Source organism: Salvelinus fontinalis, chromosome 3, assembly GCF_029448725.1.
Source record: "Salvelinus fontinalis isolate EN_2023a chromosome 3, ASM2944872v1, whole genome shotgun sequence".
In the NCBI taxonomy this organism is placed as follows: Eukaryota; Metazoa; Chordata; class Actinopteri; order Salmoniformes; family Salmonidae; genus Salvelinus; species Salvelinus fontinalis.
In genome coordinates this window covers 7,482,454-7,502,146 of record NC_074667.1, presented here as the reverse complement: position 1 = coordinate 7,502,146, position 19,693 = coordinate 7,482,454, and the positions used below count along the sequence as shown (strand labels likewise).

General features: G+C 44.0%; 1 protein-coding gene across 1 annotated transcript; it reads right to left on the bottom strand.

The window, feature by feature from the left end:
• Nucleotides 1-1,259: 1,259 nt before the first annotated feature.
• On the bottom strand, nt 1,260-18,705 carry LOC129835091 (zinc finger protein Aiolos-like). Its single transcript, XM_055900474.1, is given in 10 exon segments — nt 1,260-2,548; nt 4,258-4,377; nt 5,276-5,392; nt 6,329-6,496; nt 6,957-7,334; nt 15,882-16,040; nt 16,229-16,293; nt 17,035-17,135; nt 17,137-17,175; nt 18,661-18,705. Coding segments are annotated over 10 exon segments (1,860 nt in total). The 3' UTR covers nt 1,260-1,880.
• Between the last annotated feature and the right edge of the window lie 988 nt (nt 18,706-19,693).

Sequence of the window (19,693 nt, the reverse complement as noted above, 5' to 3'; positions counted from 1 at the left end):
ACGCCGGCCTGAGCAGTGAGTCGTGACTGACTGTGTCCCTGGTCTGTCTGATATGTGGCTGGCTCGTCAACTTATTGCCTGCTTACTGTTACTGATACGACTAGGGAGTCTGATTAGTCTAGCTATATGTACATATCTAACTCCATGACCTCGTTCTTACCTCTGCGCAATGACTCGGTACTGGTACCCCGTGTAAATAGCCAAGTTATCATTACTCATTGTGTATTTATTCCTTGTGTTATTATTTTTGTATTTTTCTCTAATTTCAATTTTTTTCTCTCTGTGTTGTTGGGAAAACCTGTAAGTAAGCATTTCACTGTTAGTCTACACCTGTTGTCATGAGGTATGTGAGTTGGCCCTAAGGTTACTGGTGTGACTGATTGATACTCAGGTGAAGGTGGACATAAGCAGTTTCGATTGGTTTGAGTATTTCTTATCTGGATTGGGGTAGGCAAGTTCTTTCCTAAGGGACCTTCTGCCCTTTGGGAATTGCTTACTGTGTGCCAGACTTCTAGTTTCATATTGATTTGAACTGAAGACGTATAGCGTAGCAGGAGAGCAAGACTATTGACTGGGTGACGAACCACAGTAGTGACCTGCTTTAGCCACAAAAGCAGAATGAAATCTATCAGTGAATTGCACCAGCCTCCGGGTTGGACAATGGATCTCAAAATCCCATAAGGTGATTGGAACATTCCCCCAAATCAAATCAAGTTTGTTTTTACATTTTGCTCCCACCTGCCATTTCTTTAGCCAACTTTTACATGCAAGCACAGTTCCCCATTAAAGTCACACTGTATGTACATAAAACACAGCCGAAACATTGGTATTAATGAAAAATAATCAAGCAGCAATAAATTATAATTCCTACTATCAATCCTACATGCTCTTTATTAATGACTGTCTACTTGTGCAATAAGCAGAGCCACAGAACATGTCTACAGAGCAGTCTCTCACAGCACGTGTTCATAGCACAACATCTCCTTAACTTCTGGGAGCGCTAGATAAATACTGTAAGTTGAAATCCAGGACAGAGAAACAGTTTGACTTTGAGGAGTTGTGAAGAGGGGAGTGTATTGTGAAGTGCTGTCTTTCTTTGAAGCTGTGAACTTCTCAAACCACAGCCTAAAACGAGACACATGACCTTTGAGATCATAAGGATTTTTTGTAATTTTTTTTGCACATAGACTATTAAGAAGATGTATTTGTCTGTAGTGACGCTTGCTACTTCTTTCACAAGGTACAGTCCACACATTAGCTTTAATTCTCTTTTTTTATTTTCGAACCTCAGCACAGTTAACAGGAAAACAAATATACAGCAGAGTCTGTCAGTCAGCTTACAGTGAACGTAAAATGTACTCAGTACTATGTCCTACTACTACTGCTGTACATACAGAGGACATTTGGACATACTGTAGTTTATCACATCCTAAAAGCAGCAGGCATGGCAAAGGTAATGCCAAATATTGACTGCCTATTACCACTTCTATTGACACTATTGACACTTTTGTTGAATAGTCATCAAAAATAAAATAAACAATGTATATATTTTTAAAGTTATTCCGTGGCTTAGTGAAGCAGAATAAAATGTAGTCCCACATAAAACATACATTTCCATCATTTTAGATGGAAAAATAAACTCTATAAAACATTTTAAATGCTACTTTACTGAAATGCTACATTTCTTTGTGTTTGTGTGTGATTATACTGGTGCTAATTAAAAACAAAAAGGAAAGTCCCTGAGATACTTTTTGTGTGTATGTAATGTATATACACAATTCATGTGTGTAAGTGTATAAATGTGTATGCATTATTCCGTTTAGGAGTCTGACTACATGTATGGGTGTATGTGTGTGTTCACGTGCACATGTGTGTCTACACTACTTCAACTCCAGGCGGTGCTCGCCACGTGCAATGTGTGAGGAGAACTCGTAGCGGTCCCGGCTGCGGTGGCCACATACATTGCACTCCAGTGGGTCACGGAAGCCATGGCAGCCCATGTGGATGGTGAACATGACGTAGTCCAGAAACCACACCCTGCAGTGACCGCAGGGGTACACCGCCCCCGCTCCTGTACCTATCCCAACCCCTACCTCCCCCTCGCTCCTTACCACCCTCAGAGCCTCTAGGGGGGGCATGGGGAGCGCGTGGGCCTGGGTATGGGGGTGTGAGAGGCTGTTGTGGGGACTGGGCCCCATCAGGTGCCCCAGGTTGTAGATGAGAGGCTGGGAGAGCTGGGCCCGATCGGCTTGGAGTGAGTCCATGCTAGGGTGGCCCTGGTTGGGCCGGGGCAGGTAGGCGAGACCGGTGCTCTGCTGCTGCTCCAGCTTGTGACCATTGGTGAGGGCCAGGGGGCTCATGTCAGCGCGGCTCAGGGGGATGGGGTAGGCCCTGTGGGGGGAGGCAGAGTCAGGGTCCTGGCCTGTGTAGAGGGGCTGGTGGATGTGGTGGTTCTCGGATCCTGGGGAGGTGAGGGGAGGGTCCATGACGTCAGAGCGGTGGATCAACTCCCTGTTGAAGCTCAGGTCCAGACACACGCCGTTGTCCCCTGGATCACCCACACAGAGAGAGACACCTCAGCACTCACTCACTCAGCACTGTGCATTAACCCAGAGCCAAAAATACATCAACTGTATATCTCTCTATATACAGTATATACATATGGCCATATATATACATATATCTCTATATAAATGGCTCTGCAGTAACCATTTCGCTGAAAGAAAAGAGCCAGAGATGTGCAGTGGAGAGGGAGCCACAAGATAGCCACCTCCACTAACTATAAGGAGCTTCAGCAGCAAAAGAGCAAGCTTGGTCACACTTGAAGAAAAAAAGCACATTCTGTACAATTGAAATCTTGATAGCTCGTACAATAGAGAACTAGCAGGCAGACGCTGACCCTGTAGATAAACGAGCTTCTTACCACAGAACAACACTAAGAGGGCGTGACAGGACAGAGAATCTGTGTCCCAAACGTCACCCTGTTCTCTATATAGTGCATTATGGAATAGGGTGCCATTTGGTGAACTATAGGGAATAGGGTGCCATTTAGGACAGACACATAGACGAGGAGGAGACGAAGAGGCCTCTCAGTCTCCACTGCTGCAGCTGCTGCTCCACCACAAGAGGAGACGGAGGCATCTGCTCACGTTTCGCGCTCTCGCCTGTTTTCAACAATGTGGTCGAACACACCACCTCTCTTTTCCTCCTGTGGTCGTTATATTGCAAGATTTCAGTTCATTTGTCAGGGTGATGGGTGATAGGAGGATCTCTTTAGGCCAGACGCTTTGCTGTTTCTTTGCAGCGACTCGAATTCTGAAACTAAACACTTTATGATAAGCGGAGACGCTTGACAAGAAAGTGTGACCTGGGTATAGGAAATGGATACAACGCCTTAGGGTTTGGGAAGTCAACGTGATGACAAATCACTCATTTACTGAAACTGACGGTTTTCAAACACTCAGCAGTAGTAGTAGTGTAGAAGTTTCAATTCAATGAAGCACTACAACTTGGATGTTTATACTTGTCAGTTTGTGTGTGAGAGAGTTCCAGTGTGCAAAAGGCACATCTCCCACGATTGCTTCATGTTATTGGCATTCTATTCCTATGCGTGGTTAACCATACCCACCTAACATATACATCAGGCAGGGAAATTAGGGCAGTGGTCTACCACCCTATGGCGCGGTGCAGCAGATGAGGCTGCCGTTCTGCCCAAAATTCCTGCTTTGCAAGCAAAGCAAGGGGGGACAGGAGTACTGCATAGATAGAGAGACAGATAGACAGATAGAGAGAGACAGCGAAAGAGACAGACATGTAGCTTAGACAGACAACCATATGATACACTAAAAACTTAAATTTGTTTTAATTAAATGCAACTGACAGTAAACACGAATACAATAATAGCAGCAGCAGCAAGTAGCAAGGGGTCAAATTATTGTAAAAACCTGACAGGTGCAGCAATGAAGCCAGTAATCAGAGACCCATTACACACAGACATACAATTAATCAAATTGCTATTGAATTACCAAATGAGCAATTTCTCAAAAGAGTAATCAACCATCAGTCTAGTCACAAAGTAATCATCAAATCAAAATTGCAATTGCTGATTTTGTTTGAATGATTATATATATATATATTTTTTTAAACATCCACGGTTTTTACCGCCCACACACTCGCCCATGCCTAGTTAACCCTACCGAGGTGACAACCTGCGAGACAGTTGAACTGTAAGTGAGGAATGAGTCCGACTGGTCTTACCAGTGAACTTCTGTGGCATAGAGCTCTTGCGTTTGGCTACGTTGCTCGCCAACCTGTCCAGTAGCAGAGCGCGCTCCGTGCCCATGTGAGTAGTCCTGGACACGTGGGTGTCCTCACCGGCTGAGAGATACACACAGAGAGAGAGAGAGAGAGAGAGAGGCCTCTTAGCAGTACAGAGGTACAGTAGGGACAGAGAGTGTGCTTTCTGTCCACAGTGCTGCAACTGTCCACTGCCTCCAGCAATTGAGGTTGTGAAATGATCTTTTTCTTTTACAGGACTAACAAACAAAAGGACTTTAAAATGAAACTCACCCTCAGAGAAACCAATGAAAAATTGATCGCAGCCAAGATAACAAAGCCTGTGACTCACTTCCTGGTGTTTTGCCTCATCGACTAGTGAGGCCTGCAGGAGGAAGACCGCAGGTCGAGGATGTGCTTCCTCACCACACGCTATCTATCTGCCGTACTTACGACATTTAACCGACCACAAAACAACAGAGTATTGTTTGTGTCGCAACCGTCTTGGCTGTCCACCATGGCAGGCAAACAGATTTCTGGGGGGGGGTGCAGTCAGATCACGACACTGAGACATTTGTCCTACATCTCTTCTGACTGACTTCCCCTCTGGTGTCCTTACATCACAACGTCTCCCACAGAAACAGCCACAACCTATTTAGCTCTAATGGTGGGCTAACTTACGACCATGAACTCAATGGAATGAAGCTACACAACTCTGCAGCCAGCAAATGTGTATGTGTGTATGCGTGTGTGCACAAATGTGTGAGTAGATAACAGAATGTGCACACATCTGAGTGTAAGTGAGTGCCTGTGAATGTTGTGTGTGTGTGTGTGTGTGTGTGTGTGTGTGTGTGTGTGTGTGTGTGTGTGTGTGTGTTTGCATGAGTAAAGTGTGTATGTGTGTATGTCTAAAGTGCGTTTGTGTAAGTGGGTATGTGTGTGGTGTCTGAAATGTGTGTGTGTAACAGAGGGTATGTAGGAGTGTCCCGGGGCCTCTCACCTCTCTCAGCGTTGCCTTTGTTCTGGATGTACACATGGCACCTCTCTCGGTGCTCTTCAAGAGAGCTGCGCTGCTTGTAACTGCGACCACAGTGGTTGCACTTGTAGGGCTTCTCTACTGTGAGAAAAGAGTTTCAGTTAAAACTGCAAACTCCCACTTCAAACCATCATACACTTTGCTTACTGAGGCTGTTGTTAAATAATGGGGCAGCTACAATCTCTGCAAGAACCTCCTTTATTTTTGTTGTTGTTGTATTTTACCCCCTTTTTCTCCCAATTATTTTAAATCTAGACTCATCGCCGCAACTCCCCAATGGGCTCGGGAGGCGAAGGTGGAGTCATGCGTCCTCCGACACATGATCCGCCAAACCGCGCTCCTTAACACCCGTCAGCTTAACCCGGAAGCCAGCCGCACCAATGTGTCAGAGGAAACACCGTTCAACTGGCAACCGCCGGCCCGCCACAAGAAGTCGCTAGAGCGCGATGAGCCAAGTAAATCCCCACCGGCCAAACCCTCCCCTAACCTGGACGACGCTGGGCCAATTGTGCTCCGTCCTTACACCCTAAATTGCCCTCAAACCATCACGGTCACCTAATAATCCCCAGTTTACGATTGGGTCATTCACCCCCCTCCTCTCCCCTGTAACTATTCCCCAGGGCGTTGCTGTAAATGAGAACGTGTTCTCAGTCATCTTACCTGGTAAAATAACGGATAAAGAAAAAGAAAAAAAGAAATATGGGACTCCCGGCTACGGCCGGTTGTGGCACAGCCCGGGAAATGAACCTGGGTCTGCGCCACTCAGGAGGCCTCAAGAACCTCCTTTAAATGAGCGTCACTGACAGCCCCAACGTGAAGTGGTATATCTAAATAACTGTGTGTAGACAGGTTATAGGTACCTACGTGTGTGTGTGTTTGCATGTGCACACATATAATTTGTGTACGTGTGTGAGTAAGTGCGAACAGGTGGAAAATACCTGAGTTTGTGTTATTATAATATGCATGTGTGGTCATACATATGTAAATGCAGGTGGCACACAGATGGTGGATAGGTACTTGAGTGAGTGCGCAGGTGTCCGCTGAGGGCGTCTCGTCTGCGGCAGGCGTAGCTGCACATAGGGCACTTGAAGGGCTTCTCCCCGGAGTGCAGTTTGATGTGGCGAAGCAGGTTTCCCTTCTGGGTGAAGGAGGCACCACACTGGCTGCAGTGGAATGGACGTTCACCTGGGTGTAGGAAAAAACCAAAGGATCCTATGTCATGGAGAAACTCTGTCAACACTGCCAAGACTTACTGATACAGTAGTTATGTAGCATATAGTTGAGCTACTGTGGTACCTTTACTGGTATGTATTACTCAGTAGTACTGTGACTAAATAGGAGTAACACTTGGTTTGTTCCACACGTCTAATAAAGCAGACCATTGAGTGAAGTCTAATTACTGTGTTATAGCAGATGTTGAAATGGCATTTTATCAGTACTAGGGCAAGAAATGTAGAGTACATGTCAAGTCAAATGTGTCCCTTCAAAGTGTAACGCAGGAGTCACTGTACATATTGAAACACAAATCTTATAATCAAACACCTTGATCTACTAAGTTTATCAAAGCCACAATGCCACAGTGTTATATAACAAAAAACACCATTATTTAAGATCAGGGTTGGTTTGGCTGTGTTACTCTGCTCACCGGTGTGGCTTCGCTTGTGCACGAGCAGCACATTGATGCTGACGCAGGACAGGCCACAGATGTCACAGTTGAGCTTGCCTGCTGCCTGGCTGCGGGGTTCTGCTGTGTACAACGAGGAGTCGGTGTGGGCGTCCTGCGGGTCTGTGCTCTCATACTTGACATAATCTGCCAGAGACAGGTCCTGTGGTTCGTTAAGGGTTTCTCCCTCTTCCTCCCCTTCCCCCTCTTCTTCTCCTTCGTCTTCCTCATCCCCTTCCTTCTCCTCTTCTTCTTCTTCTTCATAAAGGTAATTGTCTCGTTCACCTTCTTCTTCACTCTTGGGGTACTGATCGTCATTGTCGTCATACTCTTCCCTCTCAGTTTTCACGGGAACACCATCTAGGAAGGAGGGGAGAGAAAGAGAGGATTAAATATATTTCCCTCTTGGTTATTTGACTTCATGAGCACCTGGAGCTAATTGCATGAAACTAGTTGTGACTGGTCTATGGTTGTAAAACAACATAAAAAAATATATTTGGGGGATTTTTGACTAGTCTTATTTCAGCTGACCGGTTTCATAAACAGACTGGCTGACTTTAAAGGGGCAATCAGCAGTTGCTACATTCATTTTTGGACTTATAAATGAATTATATGTGCACATTGATTCTTGAAGAATATAACTTGCAAATGCCTCATGAGCTCAGTTGAACTGTCGTAGCCCATCAGAACCCAAAATATAAGCTTGTTTTACTCCAATGTTCGTAAACAAAGAACATGTAAACAAACACTGTATAGCCTCAAAACATGGTTAAAACCATCATTTTGATATCATGGATGGTCAATTCTTGCATCCATAGCTCTGCCTATGAATTTGAGAGTGATTCAATTTCTCCAGCCCCATCCCTCTGCTTTTTACAGAACCAGGGGTGGGGAGCTGGCTTTGTTATTGTTTCTACTGCTGATTACCACTTTAAACCCCAAAAGTTATTATTTTGTCCACTGCCAGTGTGCGAAGAGAAAAATGCCGGTCTATGCTGTAAAACCTATCTAATGATTCTACATGCAGTTTTCTGCAAATATGGACATAAAGAAAGCTTTCCAGCTAACACACAGCATTCTGAGAACCAGATGTTTCATAGAGCTTGGTGAGAGCGTGGTCTGTCCTATGGTTATTTTACACACAAACTTCCCACAACTTTCTGGGAATGGTGCAGGATAGTTGCTTGGCTTTGGAACATTCTCAGCACATTTAAGGAACATGACAAAAAAATTATAATACAATTCTTGGTGTTTCATTTCCTTAACAGAATGTTTCCTAAAAGTTCAACCATGGTTACATTTTATTTCAATGTTAGTAATGTTCTAGGAACCTTCTCCAAATGGTTTGTCATTGAGTGTAACGACTTTCCTCTTCTTCTGACGAGGAGTAAGAGATATTGGACCAATGTGCAGCGTGGTAAGTGTCCATTTTAATATGAAAAACTGAACACAACAAAAATACAAAATAACGGGCGCCTCTGGACTGACGGGCGCCTCAGGACTGACGGGCGGCTCAGGACTGACGGGCGGCTCAGGCGGTTCCTGACTGAAGGGCGGCTCAGCCGGCTCCTGACTGAAGGGCGGCTCGGGCGGCTCCTGACTGAAGGGCGGCTCGGGCGGCTCCTGACTATAGGGCGGCTCGGGCGGCTCCTGACTGATGGGCTGCTCCTGACTGAAGGGCGGCTCGGGCGGCTCAGCACAGACGGGCGGCTCGGGCGGCTCAGGACAGACGGGCGGCTCGGGCGGCTCAGGACAGACGGGCGGCTCGGGACAGATGGGCGGCTCAGGACAGACGGGCGGCTCAGGACAGACGGGCGGCTCAGGACAGACGGGCGGCTCAGGACAGACGGGCGGCTCAGGACAGACGGGCGGCTCGGGCGGCTCAGGACAGACGGGCGGCTCGGGACAGACGGGAGGCTCGGACGGCTCGGGACAGACAGGCGGCTCGGGACAGACGGGCGGCTCAGGACAGACGGGTGGCTCAGGCAGCTCAGTACAGACGGGCGGCTCTGGCTTGGAGAGAGAACCTGGAGGGAGGAGACGGAGAGACAGCCTGGTGCGTGGGGCTGCCACAGGACCCACCAGGCTGGGGAGACCTACAGGAGGCCTGGTGCTTGGAGGAGGCACCGGAAGGACCGGGCTTTGGGGGAGCACTGGTGCTCTGGTGCGCAGCCTTGGCACCACTCCCCCAGGCTGGATGACTACTCTAGCCCGGACACTCCAGATTGCAGGCACAGGTTGAACCGGGCTGTGGGTCACTGGAGATCTGGTGCATCCTACGCGCACCTCTCCCTTAGGCTCAATTCCCACATTCGCCCGGCACGAGCGGAGCGCAGGCATAGGACGCACTGCACCCTCCCAGCACCCCGGAGACACAGCACGCAGAGCCGGCGCAGGATACCCTGGACCGAAACGGCGTACCGGAGACCAGACACGCTGAGCCGGCACAATACGCCCTGGCTGGATGCCCACACTCGCATGACACTTTCGGGGGGCTGTCCTATAGCGCACCGGGCTATGGGCGCGTACTGGCGACACCGTGCGCTTAACCGCATAACACGGTGCCTGACCAGTAACGCGCTGCTTACAATAAGCACGAGGAGTGGGCTCAGGTCTCCAACCTGACTCTGCCAAACTCCCCGTGTCCCTCCCCCAATTTTTGGGGGGGTGGCTCCCTCTCGTGCCTGTCGCGCTGCCGTGCTGCCTCCTCATATCGCCGCCGCTCAGCTTTCGCTGCCTCCAGCTCTGCCTTGGGGCGGCGATATTTCCCAGCCTGTGCCCAGGATCCTTTTCCGTCCAAAATCTCCTCCCATGTCCAGAAGTCCAGAACTCGCTGCTGCCCGATACCACGCTGCTTGGTCCTTGGTTGGTGGGTGATTCTGTAACGCTCGTCGTGGGTGGAAGAAGAGGAGGACCAATGTGCAGCGTGGTAAGTGTCCATATTGTTTTAATAAGAATACTGAACACTGAACAAAAACAATAAAACGACAAACGAACAGTCCTGTACAGTGAAGCAAACCACAGAACAGAAAATAATAACCCACAAAACACAATGAAAAACAGGCTACCTAAATATGGCTCCCAATCAGAGACAACGACTGACACCTGCCTCTGATTGAGAACCATACTAGGCCAAACACCAAATGACCTACAGAACAAAACATAGAAAAACAACATAGAATGCCCACCCCAACTCACGCCCTGACCAAACTAAAATAAAGACATAAAAAAGGAACTAAGGTCAGAACGTGACATTGGGAATGTTCTCAAATTGTTGAGAGAATGTTAAGAAATAACTTTCTTCTTCAGGAATTTCATTACTTCATTATAACGTTTCCTACATGGTTCCCTTTAACCCTCCTGCTGTGTTCCGGTCGAATTGGACCGATTTACAAGTTTTCTCTTTGAAAAATGCAGTTCATTTAATCTGATTGTCATAAGGTTCCATGACTTTGTGCCCACACAGGGCATCTGAACACAAACATTTAAAGAACATTTTGGCTGTTTTATTTAACTTTGTACACCTGTGGTGTTCCCGGTCAAAAATGACCGGTCATTAGAAATTAATGGGTGAGACTACAATTAGTGTATAAAATTGAGTTCAGGCACATGCCCATTCATCAGATGGACACACTTCCTCTACCAGACCCCCACATGCATGTGTATTTGGTATATCTGGTATATAAAGCTTTTTTGAGGCCTTGCTCACAATTCACAACAGCACAATGACCAAACGATATACTGTATGTGAGGCTCATATCTTTGATCATGACACTGGTGAGGAGAGAGGCCAGGAAACTGACAATGAAGATGCATTGGAGGAAGTGTCAGAAGTTGAAGACACCACAGAATATGATCCAGACCAAGAGACAACCAGTGATGAGATTGAGGGCCCTGCTGAGGTTGTTGTTACATTACAGTCAAAGAATGGGAATTTGTCCTGGTCTTCATCCCCACCTGAGAGGAGAGGTCGGCTGTCGGCTGAAAATGTTATCAGGATGACCCCAGGGCCAACGAGATACGCAATACCTGTCACGAACGTTGTTGTAAGAATCGGACCAAAATGCAGCATGGTTTGGGTTCATCATCTTTTATTATGAGAACCAGCACAAAAACAATAAAGAGCAAAGAAACGAACGTGCAGCTTTGTCGTGCTCAAAGTCAACAATACAAAAACAAGATCCCACAACAAACAGGTGGGAAAAGGCTGCCTAAATATGATCCCCAATCAGAGACAACGATAGACAGCTGCCTCTGATTGGGAACCATACCAAGCCAATCTAGAAATACAGAAACTAGAATGTGCACCCTAGTCACACCCGAGCTAACCAAAATAGAGAATAAAGGATCTCTAAGGTCAGGGCGTGATAATACCCCGGGTTGATGACATAAAATCCTGTCACTATTTAAAAATGTGAAATGGTTTCAAAACAAATGTCCTTGTTAAACTTTGACACAAAGTAGTCTGTTATAAATAGCACAATATGTTTCATCTGAGTATTTGCTATAGTCAAAATAATCCATACATTATGCTTTTTTTAAACTAAATAAAACGAGTTGTATGAGCTCAGGTCAAAGAGGCCTACAGGCCATAAATAGCAAATAGAAGTTCAAAACGTATAATGTTCACAAGAACTTAAGATAAAAAGACTAACACAACATTAGGTGATAATATATGTATTATTATGAACTTGTAATCTGCTATAATGGGGTGGACATTTTGGACCGGGAACACAGAATTAATTAACATGAAATGAACACAACAGGAGGGTTAAAGTAATGTTCTCAAATTGTTCCAAGAACATTAAGAAACAATGTTCTTCTGTGGGAATTTCAGTACTTCAGCAATTACGTTTCCTACAGGTTTCCTCATGGTTCTATTTAAAAACATGTTCTCCAATTGTTCCCGAGCACCAAAATGTTGTAGCGTTCAGAGAACGTTCTAAGAATGTTATTTAAAAACATACATTCTGTTTTCAGAACGTGAAGAAAACTTTCCATAAAAAACATAAGAACACTTTCGTAACGTTCAGAGATTTACATTTACATTCCGTCCTCAGCATCAACAAAACTCTATCTATCCTCTATCTTGTTAATGGTGTTCAGGTGTGTTGGCCGTGCCCACTAATTGCCCACTAATAGGTGATAATACATGTATTATTATGAATTTATAATCAGCTATAATGGGGTGGACATTTTGGACCGGGAACACAGAATTAATTAACATGAAATGAACACAACACCTGATCACGCCTGATCTTAATGAGTGCTTGCATGACATGCTAGCTCCATCCTGGTGGTGCAGTGGACTAATTCCATGGATAAAGAACAGAAGATTATAGGTTCAAATCTCACTGATGGTGTGTCACAATAAAAAAATAAACGTGTTTGCATAATTATTGCTTCAGGAAATGTTAAGGAAATGGATTTTCATGTGTCCTATCTGTGCTTGGATTTTAAAAAAATTAACCCACAATAAGCTAGCAGTGATAATGAAACATTTTGTGAAATGTTTAAGGAAGTTATTAAAACACCTACAAATAACCTATAATTTCCATTCTCAGAGCTTTAATAAAACCTCCCAGGAAAACTTTCAAGGAACCAGAGTAAAAGATTCTCATAACCTCCCTGCAACTTAAAAATAAAACATTCTCATAAAGTTTAAAAAACTTTCAGTTTTACCGGTCAGGAAACATATGGCTTCGTTCCCACAACCAATGTGAAACCAAACATATACAGTAACAGTCAAAAGTTTGCACACACCTACTCATTCAGTGATTTTTCTTTATTTTTTAAAACTATTTTCTACATAGTAGAATAATAGTGAAGACATCAAAACTATGAAATAACACATGGAATCATGTAGTAACCAAAAAAGTGTTAAACAAATCAAAATATATTTTACATTCTTCAAATTAGCCATGACAACTTTGCACACTGTTGGCATTCTCTCAACCAGCTTCACCTGGAATGCTTATAAACCAGTCTTGAAGGAATTCCCACATATACTGAACACTTATTGGCTGCTTTTCCTTTTCTCATGCGGTCCAACTCCTCCCAAACCACCTCAATTGGGTTGAGTCCGGGTGATTGTGGAGGCCAGGTTATCTGATGCAGTACTCCATAATTCTCCTTTTTGGTCAAATAGATCTTACACAGCCTGGAGGTGGGTTTTGGGTCATTTTTCTGTTGAAAAACAAATGATAGTCCCACTAAGCGCAAACCAGATGGGATAGTGTATCACTGCAGAATGTTGTGGTAGCCATGCTGGTTAAGTGTGCCTTGAATTATAAATAAATCACCAACAGTGTCACCATCACACCACCTTCTCCATGCTTCACGGTGGGAATCACACATCATCTGTTCACCTACTCCGCATCTCACAAAGACACGGCGGTTGGAACCAAAAATCTCAAACTTGGACTCATCAGACCAAAGGACAGATTTCCACCGGTCTAATGTCTATTGATCGTGTTTCTTGGCCCAAGCAAGTCTCTTCTTCTTATTGGTGTCCTTTAGTAGTTGTTTCTTGGCAGCAATTCGACCATTAAGGCCTGAATCACACAGTCTCCTCTGAACAGTTGATGTTGAGATGTGTCTGTTACTTGAAACATTTTTGTTGGCTGCTGTTAAGTCTAATGAACGTATCCTCTGCAGCAGAGGTAACTATGGGTCTTCCTTTCCTGTGGCGGTCCTCAGGAGAGCCAGTCTCATCATAGCACTTGATGGTTTTTGTGATTGCACTTGAAGAAACTTTTAAAGTTTGTGAAATGTTCTGCATTGACTGACCTTCATGTCTTAAAGTAATGATGGACTGTTTGCTTATTTGAGCTGTTCTTGCCATAATATGGACTTGGTCTTTACCACCCATACCTTGTCAAAACACAACTGATTTGCTCAAACACATTAAGACGGAAAGAAATTCCACAAATTAACTTTGAACCAGGCACACCTGTTAATTGAAATGCATTCCAGGTGACTACCTCGTGAATCTGGTTGAGAGAATGCCAAGAGTGTGCAATGCTGTCAGCAAGGCAAAGGGTGGCTACTTTGAAGAATTTGTTTAACACTTTTTTGGCTACTACATGATTCCATATGTGTTAGTTCATAGTTTTGATGTCTTCACTATTATTCTACAATGTAGAAAATAGTAAAAATTAAGAAAAACCCTTGAATGAGTAGGCGTGTCCAAACTTTTTACTGGTACTGAACATTCCCACAACTTCCAAGGCACCAAATGTGCTAGCTTGGTTAGCAGAGCTCCACGGAGCCAATCATCAGACAGAAACTTCCACAAGGCTTTGTGATAAACGCCACATCTCCACTTCTACATCTGTAGAATATTTTAATATATTGACACTAGCACGTCTCCTAGTGTGGTTAGGCTAATTTAGGACAAGGCAGAGTGTCAGAGAAAGATTTAGTAGATGTTTCCTGAGATAACAGCAAGGCATTTCCTTTCAATGCTTAGAAACCAGAACCAGGGCAGGACAAAGCGGCATAGAGAAACCTCTCAGTCAACGTTGAAGAAAAGAAAACAACAACCATCTTCTTCTGAACATATAGGTTGAGAGCATAGCCCTCCCAAAAGTGTAGCATTGCCTTTCAAGTTAGAAGTGTATACCCCAAACCACGCAACTGTGCACCCCAAGTCCTAAAAGTGCATAACTCAAACCCAGCAAATGTACAACAATATAGGGCTGGGCAATATATTGTGAATACCTACATACCAGTATGGATTTTTTTCATATCGCCCAGCCCCACACCAATAAGCCCAGCAAGAGTAGGCCTACACCCCAAGCATTGCAAGTTTAAGACCCAAACCCTACAAGTGTGTACCCCAAACCCTGCAAGTGTGCACCTCATACCATACAAGTACATCTCAAGCCCTGCAGAGTATAGGCTATCCCCCAAGTCCTACAGTCTATATATCCTACAACTGCAACTGTGTACAACTCAAGTCCTGGGCTCTGGCCTGCAATGCCTGCCCCCGCTGAGAGTCAACCAACCCCTGTCGAGACTCAAGTTATATTCCATCCAGAAACCACACTGTGGTCTCAGCGGTGGCTGATGTGCTGAAAAGTCGTGCTTCGTTGTCATGCAAAGCGCTCAGAGGTGCGATGGAAACTTTGCACAGAGAGAGGCCCCATATAGAGTCCAGGACCTGAGAGCAGTGAACCTCGGGGCACGCTTCAGTAGATATTCAGAGGTACATAGTTACACCCGGACCGTGTAGCTGTGGCAAAATACTAAATAAGGAAGAGCAAGGCCTCTTCCTTATTTAGGTAACACTTTATTTAAGGGTCCATAATAAACCCTTTATAAGGCATTTAAAAACAGTTTACTCACCATTTTATTTATCATTGCTCCCACATCTGTAAATGTTAGTAAGTTAGTTATTCACACATGTATATATATTTCCTTAAACATCCTGTGTTGCTACCAGGTACTGCAGGAATGTCCACCAATTGCATGCCCATCTTTTTGTGAGATATTACACTGGTCACTCAAAACATTTATAAAGTACAGATAAAGTATAAATTGCGCTCACTTTAGATTAGAGACTGCAAAGAAAATGTATGTATACTTATGATTACCAATGATTAATAAATGGTTTATTAATGTGGAAGTAATGATTAATAAATGCCTTATAAATTGTTTATTAGAGACCCTTAAAATAAAGTGTTACTAGCAACTCCTAACTCCTCTAACTTGTAAAATGGAGTCAATGACTGGTTAACACTTTGGTGGTCTTGGGCGTCTGACCACCTTTGTTCACAGCCTTTGTTAAGCCCAATGGCTTGTGCATATCATCCCATAGGTCGGTTGAGTATTGAACGCAAGTGGGTAAACTAGTCAATACAGCATGGTTTTGGGGCAATGTTCTCATCAACATGTGTTTCGTACCTGTCATTCCCTCGTTTCCTGTGGGTTCTGAGCACTCCATTCCACTCTCTGAGGTCTTCTCTGGGGCCTCCTCTTCCACTCCCTGCCTCTCCACTGCCTCTTCTCCTCTCTCCGCCTCCTCTGTCTGTGGCCTCTCATCTGTCACAGCGGTGCTAACGTCTGTGAAGAGACCATCACCATCTTAATCTTTAATACGGAGCCTAACACACATCTCAAACCGTATACGTTATTTGGGCCAGCATTGTTTTTGTAAGTCAACTTATGACCATTGCACTGCGCACAACATTGTTTTTGCAACAATATTAGCCTACGGTATGGAATATAAGTCTTATAGTGAAAGTTCTTACCCATCGTTTCATATTGTGATGACTTGAGCTCTTGTTTTTCCTCTGTGTTCATCTTCAATGATTCTCTGTGGAAATAAAACACAAAAGAGGCAGTGTGTCAATCAACCCATTACTGCAAAAGTTAACATTTGCCTCAGAAAGTTCTAAATCAGTTATTATATGCAAAATAAAAATCATTTAATTTGGCATATTCCCATGGAATTAGTGACGTTTCATGCAAGAAGCCATTAAGTAGGGCATACTCAATGCAATACGTATATAAATTCAAACATTTTAATGAAAATAACTGTGAAAACTACAAAAAAATGTGTGGTAAATTGTTCGTGCATGGTCCATTGCTCAACCCTAGCAGTTCATTCAAATGAAGAAGAAAAAATATGAGTTCACTGAACATGCATTTCCTGCCAAATTGATGCAAATAGAAAACTGTGAAAGTGACGTCCAACTTCTACGGCAATGTAGCCATACTATTCTCCAGAATATGATTTTATTTTCAACAGAAAAGACACCTTGCCATTGAAGTAGTTTTAATATATTTGACAAAGTTAAGCCCTATTTCTTACAGCACACCTACGTCTGTTTTTGAGGATACATTAAAGCTAATAGTTGATGCTTAAAATAATATAAAACTGTCATTATCATAAGACTTTTAGAATTATAGCTAAATGCACCTATTCTAATCTGAACTATTCCGTTTTTATACAGTAGTCTTATCTTCCTATTCCCATTTCCCGTTCCTATTAAAAATATGTTTAATTCAAGGAAGACAACAGCAGTTTTTATAATCTCTTTTTAAAATGTCCTACCTGTAATTTATGTTCCTTCCTCCTGATACTGAAGCGCTCACGTTCAGTTTTAAATTCACCTGTCTCTCCCGCCGTTCAGATTCCCTTCTCCGCCACTGGATCCGGCTCGCGGTATGGATATGCCAAGGTTGACGTTATACGCTAAACTTTGGAGACCGTCTTAAAGGAACAGGGACTAATTTTTGACAAAACGAAAGGATGGAAATACTTTGTACTAGTATAGGAAGACTAGACTGAAGACATTTTAAGAATGGAGGTGAAGTGAAACTGTGAATATATTCACAAGTGGTGAATATGTGTTATACATGTATGCATGGATTTATCATTATGATATGAATGATTAAGATTGATCAAAACAGGATATTACAATAGATGTTCAACGACTGGCTCCATATAATATACAAGTAATCCACCTTGTGGCCAAAGACTGCTACTGCCTCCTCTTTCCATTTAAAGTGTTTTTGTGCACGTATCCCTGCCAATTATTTAATTAATTTGCCAGTAAATCTATCCACTGATTGTATGAATAGACCATGACCAAGCATGGTAATGCTGTCAGAATAAACTTTTGTTTGAGTCATGGATATTGATGCATTCATGTGAAGTGTTGTGGTCTACCGGTTCAAACAGCCTTTTGTTCTGTCTACCACAAGAAGCCTTTTGGTTATAACGGGATCATCGCTTTCTATAGCCTAAACTGTGTGTGCGAATATGTGCTCATTAGAGCTGTGGCATTGGACATTTCGGACTAATACAGAGCAGCAAAAAGTGCTTTACTGCAGCTTGGGACAAGCAATCAGGTGTGTGTGTATTGTATGACACTGACTAACAGAATCACAATCGTATCTGGAAATTTGCTGTGAGGGCTGAAGCAGACTGCACATTACTGACTCACCCCCTTTCATTGCTAACTATCCACCAACTGACCCAGGCAGCACCTAATGCTGTATCCCTGTCTCTCATACAGATCACACACACACACACACACACACACACACACACACACACACACACACACACACACACACACACACACACACACACACACACACACACACACACACACACACACACACACACACACACACACACACACACACACACACACACACACTACAGTTGGCCTTATTATTTCACGAGAGATGGGAGACCAATAAACACTTCCACTGATGACACCTGTGGATTTCTCTACCACTGTTACAGTACAGGCTTATTCCCTTATTCGAGTTATGTCTTGAACAAGATATTTGACATGCCAAAAGCAAACGGTTGAAGAAAGGTTATATTGTACTATTTACAGTACGTGTTCCAATATTGTAATAGTTTGTTATTCATTACTTAATGGCCCCTATACCAAGAGACTTGGATAGAAATTACAAAAGGTATTACCAAAAAGCAATGATGGTTCATGTGGGGATTTGTACTGAATATAAATGAGGCCCACTACATCAGTAAAGAGGACTACTGATGTAGTCCAAACTAGAAAAAACTTACATTCACTGTGCGAGACTAGATGTTGATATCTTGCAGAACGCTGAGACATTTGTTGCATACCCCTGTCGTTTTCTGCTCATTTATCAAGAGAGGAAGGAAGGAATCTCATCGCTAATAACATGTACCACCCACCTGAGTGGTACTACCCTGCCTAGTGAGGTTTGGCCCACGGCCCATGGCCCAGCCTATGGCAGCAGGCCACCAGTCTGAAGAATGAAAAAAAGAGGGAAGGAAAGCACACAAAGGCATTACAATACATGCTGGGTTACCATGGTAAAACACAAGCAGAGGAACATAAAAGAGAATTGGCGTCGTCCCAGCCCTCTGTAAGCTTTGGAACCAAATAGTTGTGAATGAGAAAGAGCCTGGACGCGCACATATACACATACGTACACAAAATACACAGACACTAACACACACGTAGGCGACCTACTAATTTAAATTCTCTCATTTACAAACACACACCCACAATCGAAACACTCCCAGCTAGCGGTGTAGTTCAAAGTTCCCTCTGATGGAAAGGGGAGGCTTTTTTAAGACCTGTGGGGGCAGGTCTACTGTGTGGACGGCACTGTCAATTTGCCTTTTAGACCTGCCCCGCACAGCTAGTTGGAGAGAGAGAAAGATAGAGTGAGTTTATTTCACTTTTGTTTATTATCTATTTCACTTGCTTTGGCAATGTAAACATATGTTTCCCATGCCAATAAAGCCCCTTGAATTGAATGGAGAGAGAGAGTTATTGAGTAAAGGGCAGATGCAGAGGGAGGAAAACAGGGATGCTGGTGCCTAATGGACTCGTCTTCTCACACAACACACACACTGGCCACGCTAACCACGGCCATGTGCAGGAAAGGGACACGAGGTTGCCCAATCGTTGTTATTTCAACAATGCTTCGTCATTAGCTGGAGGTGTATGTGTGTGTGCCTGTGAAAGAGAGTTTAAGATGGCATGGAAGTGGTTTTCTTTATCCCCTTTGTGTGTATATGAATGCCTTTTACTGCGAGTGAGATAATAGCTTTCCAGATACGTTTTTCTCTGTGTGTGTGTTTGTGTGTCAGTGTGCAAGTGCACGTTCAGGCTAGTGAGTATTTAGAGAGAGAACGAGAGAGGGGGGGTGAGAGGGGTGGGGGGGGGGGGGTTAGTGGTTCAAGGCAAGCTATTGTA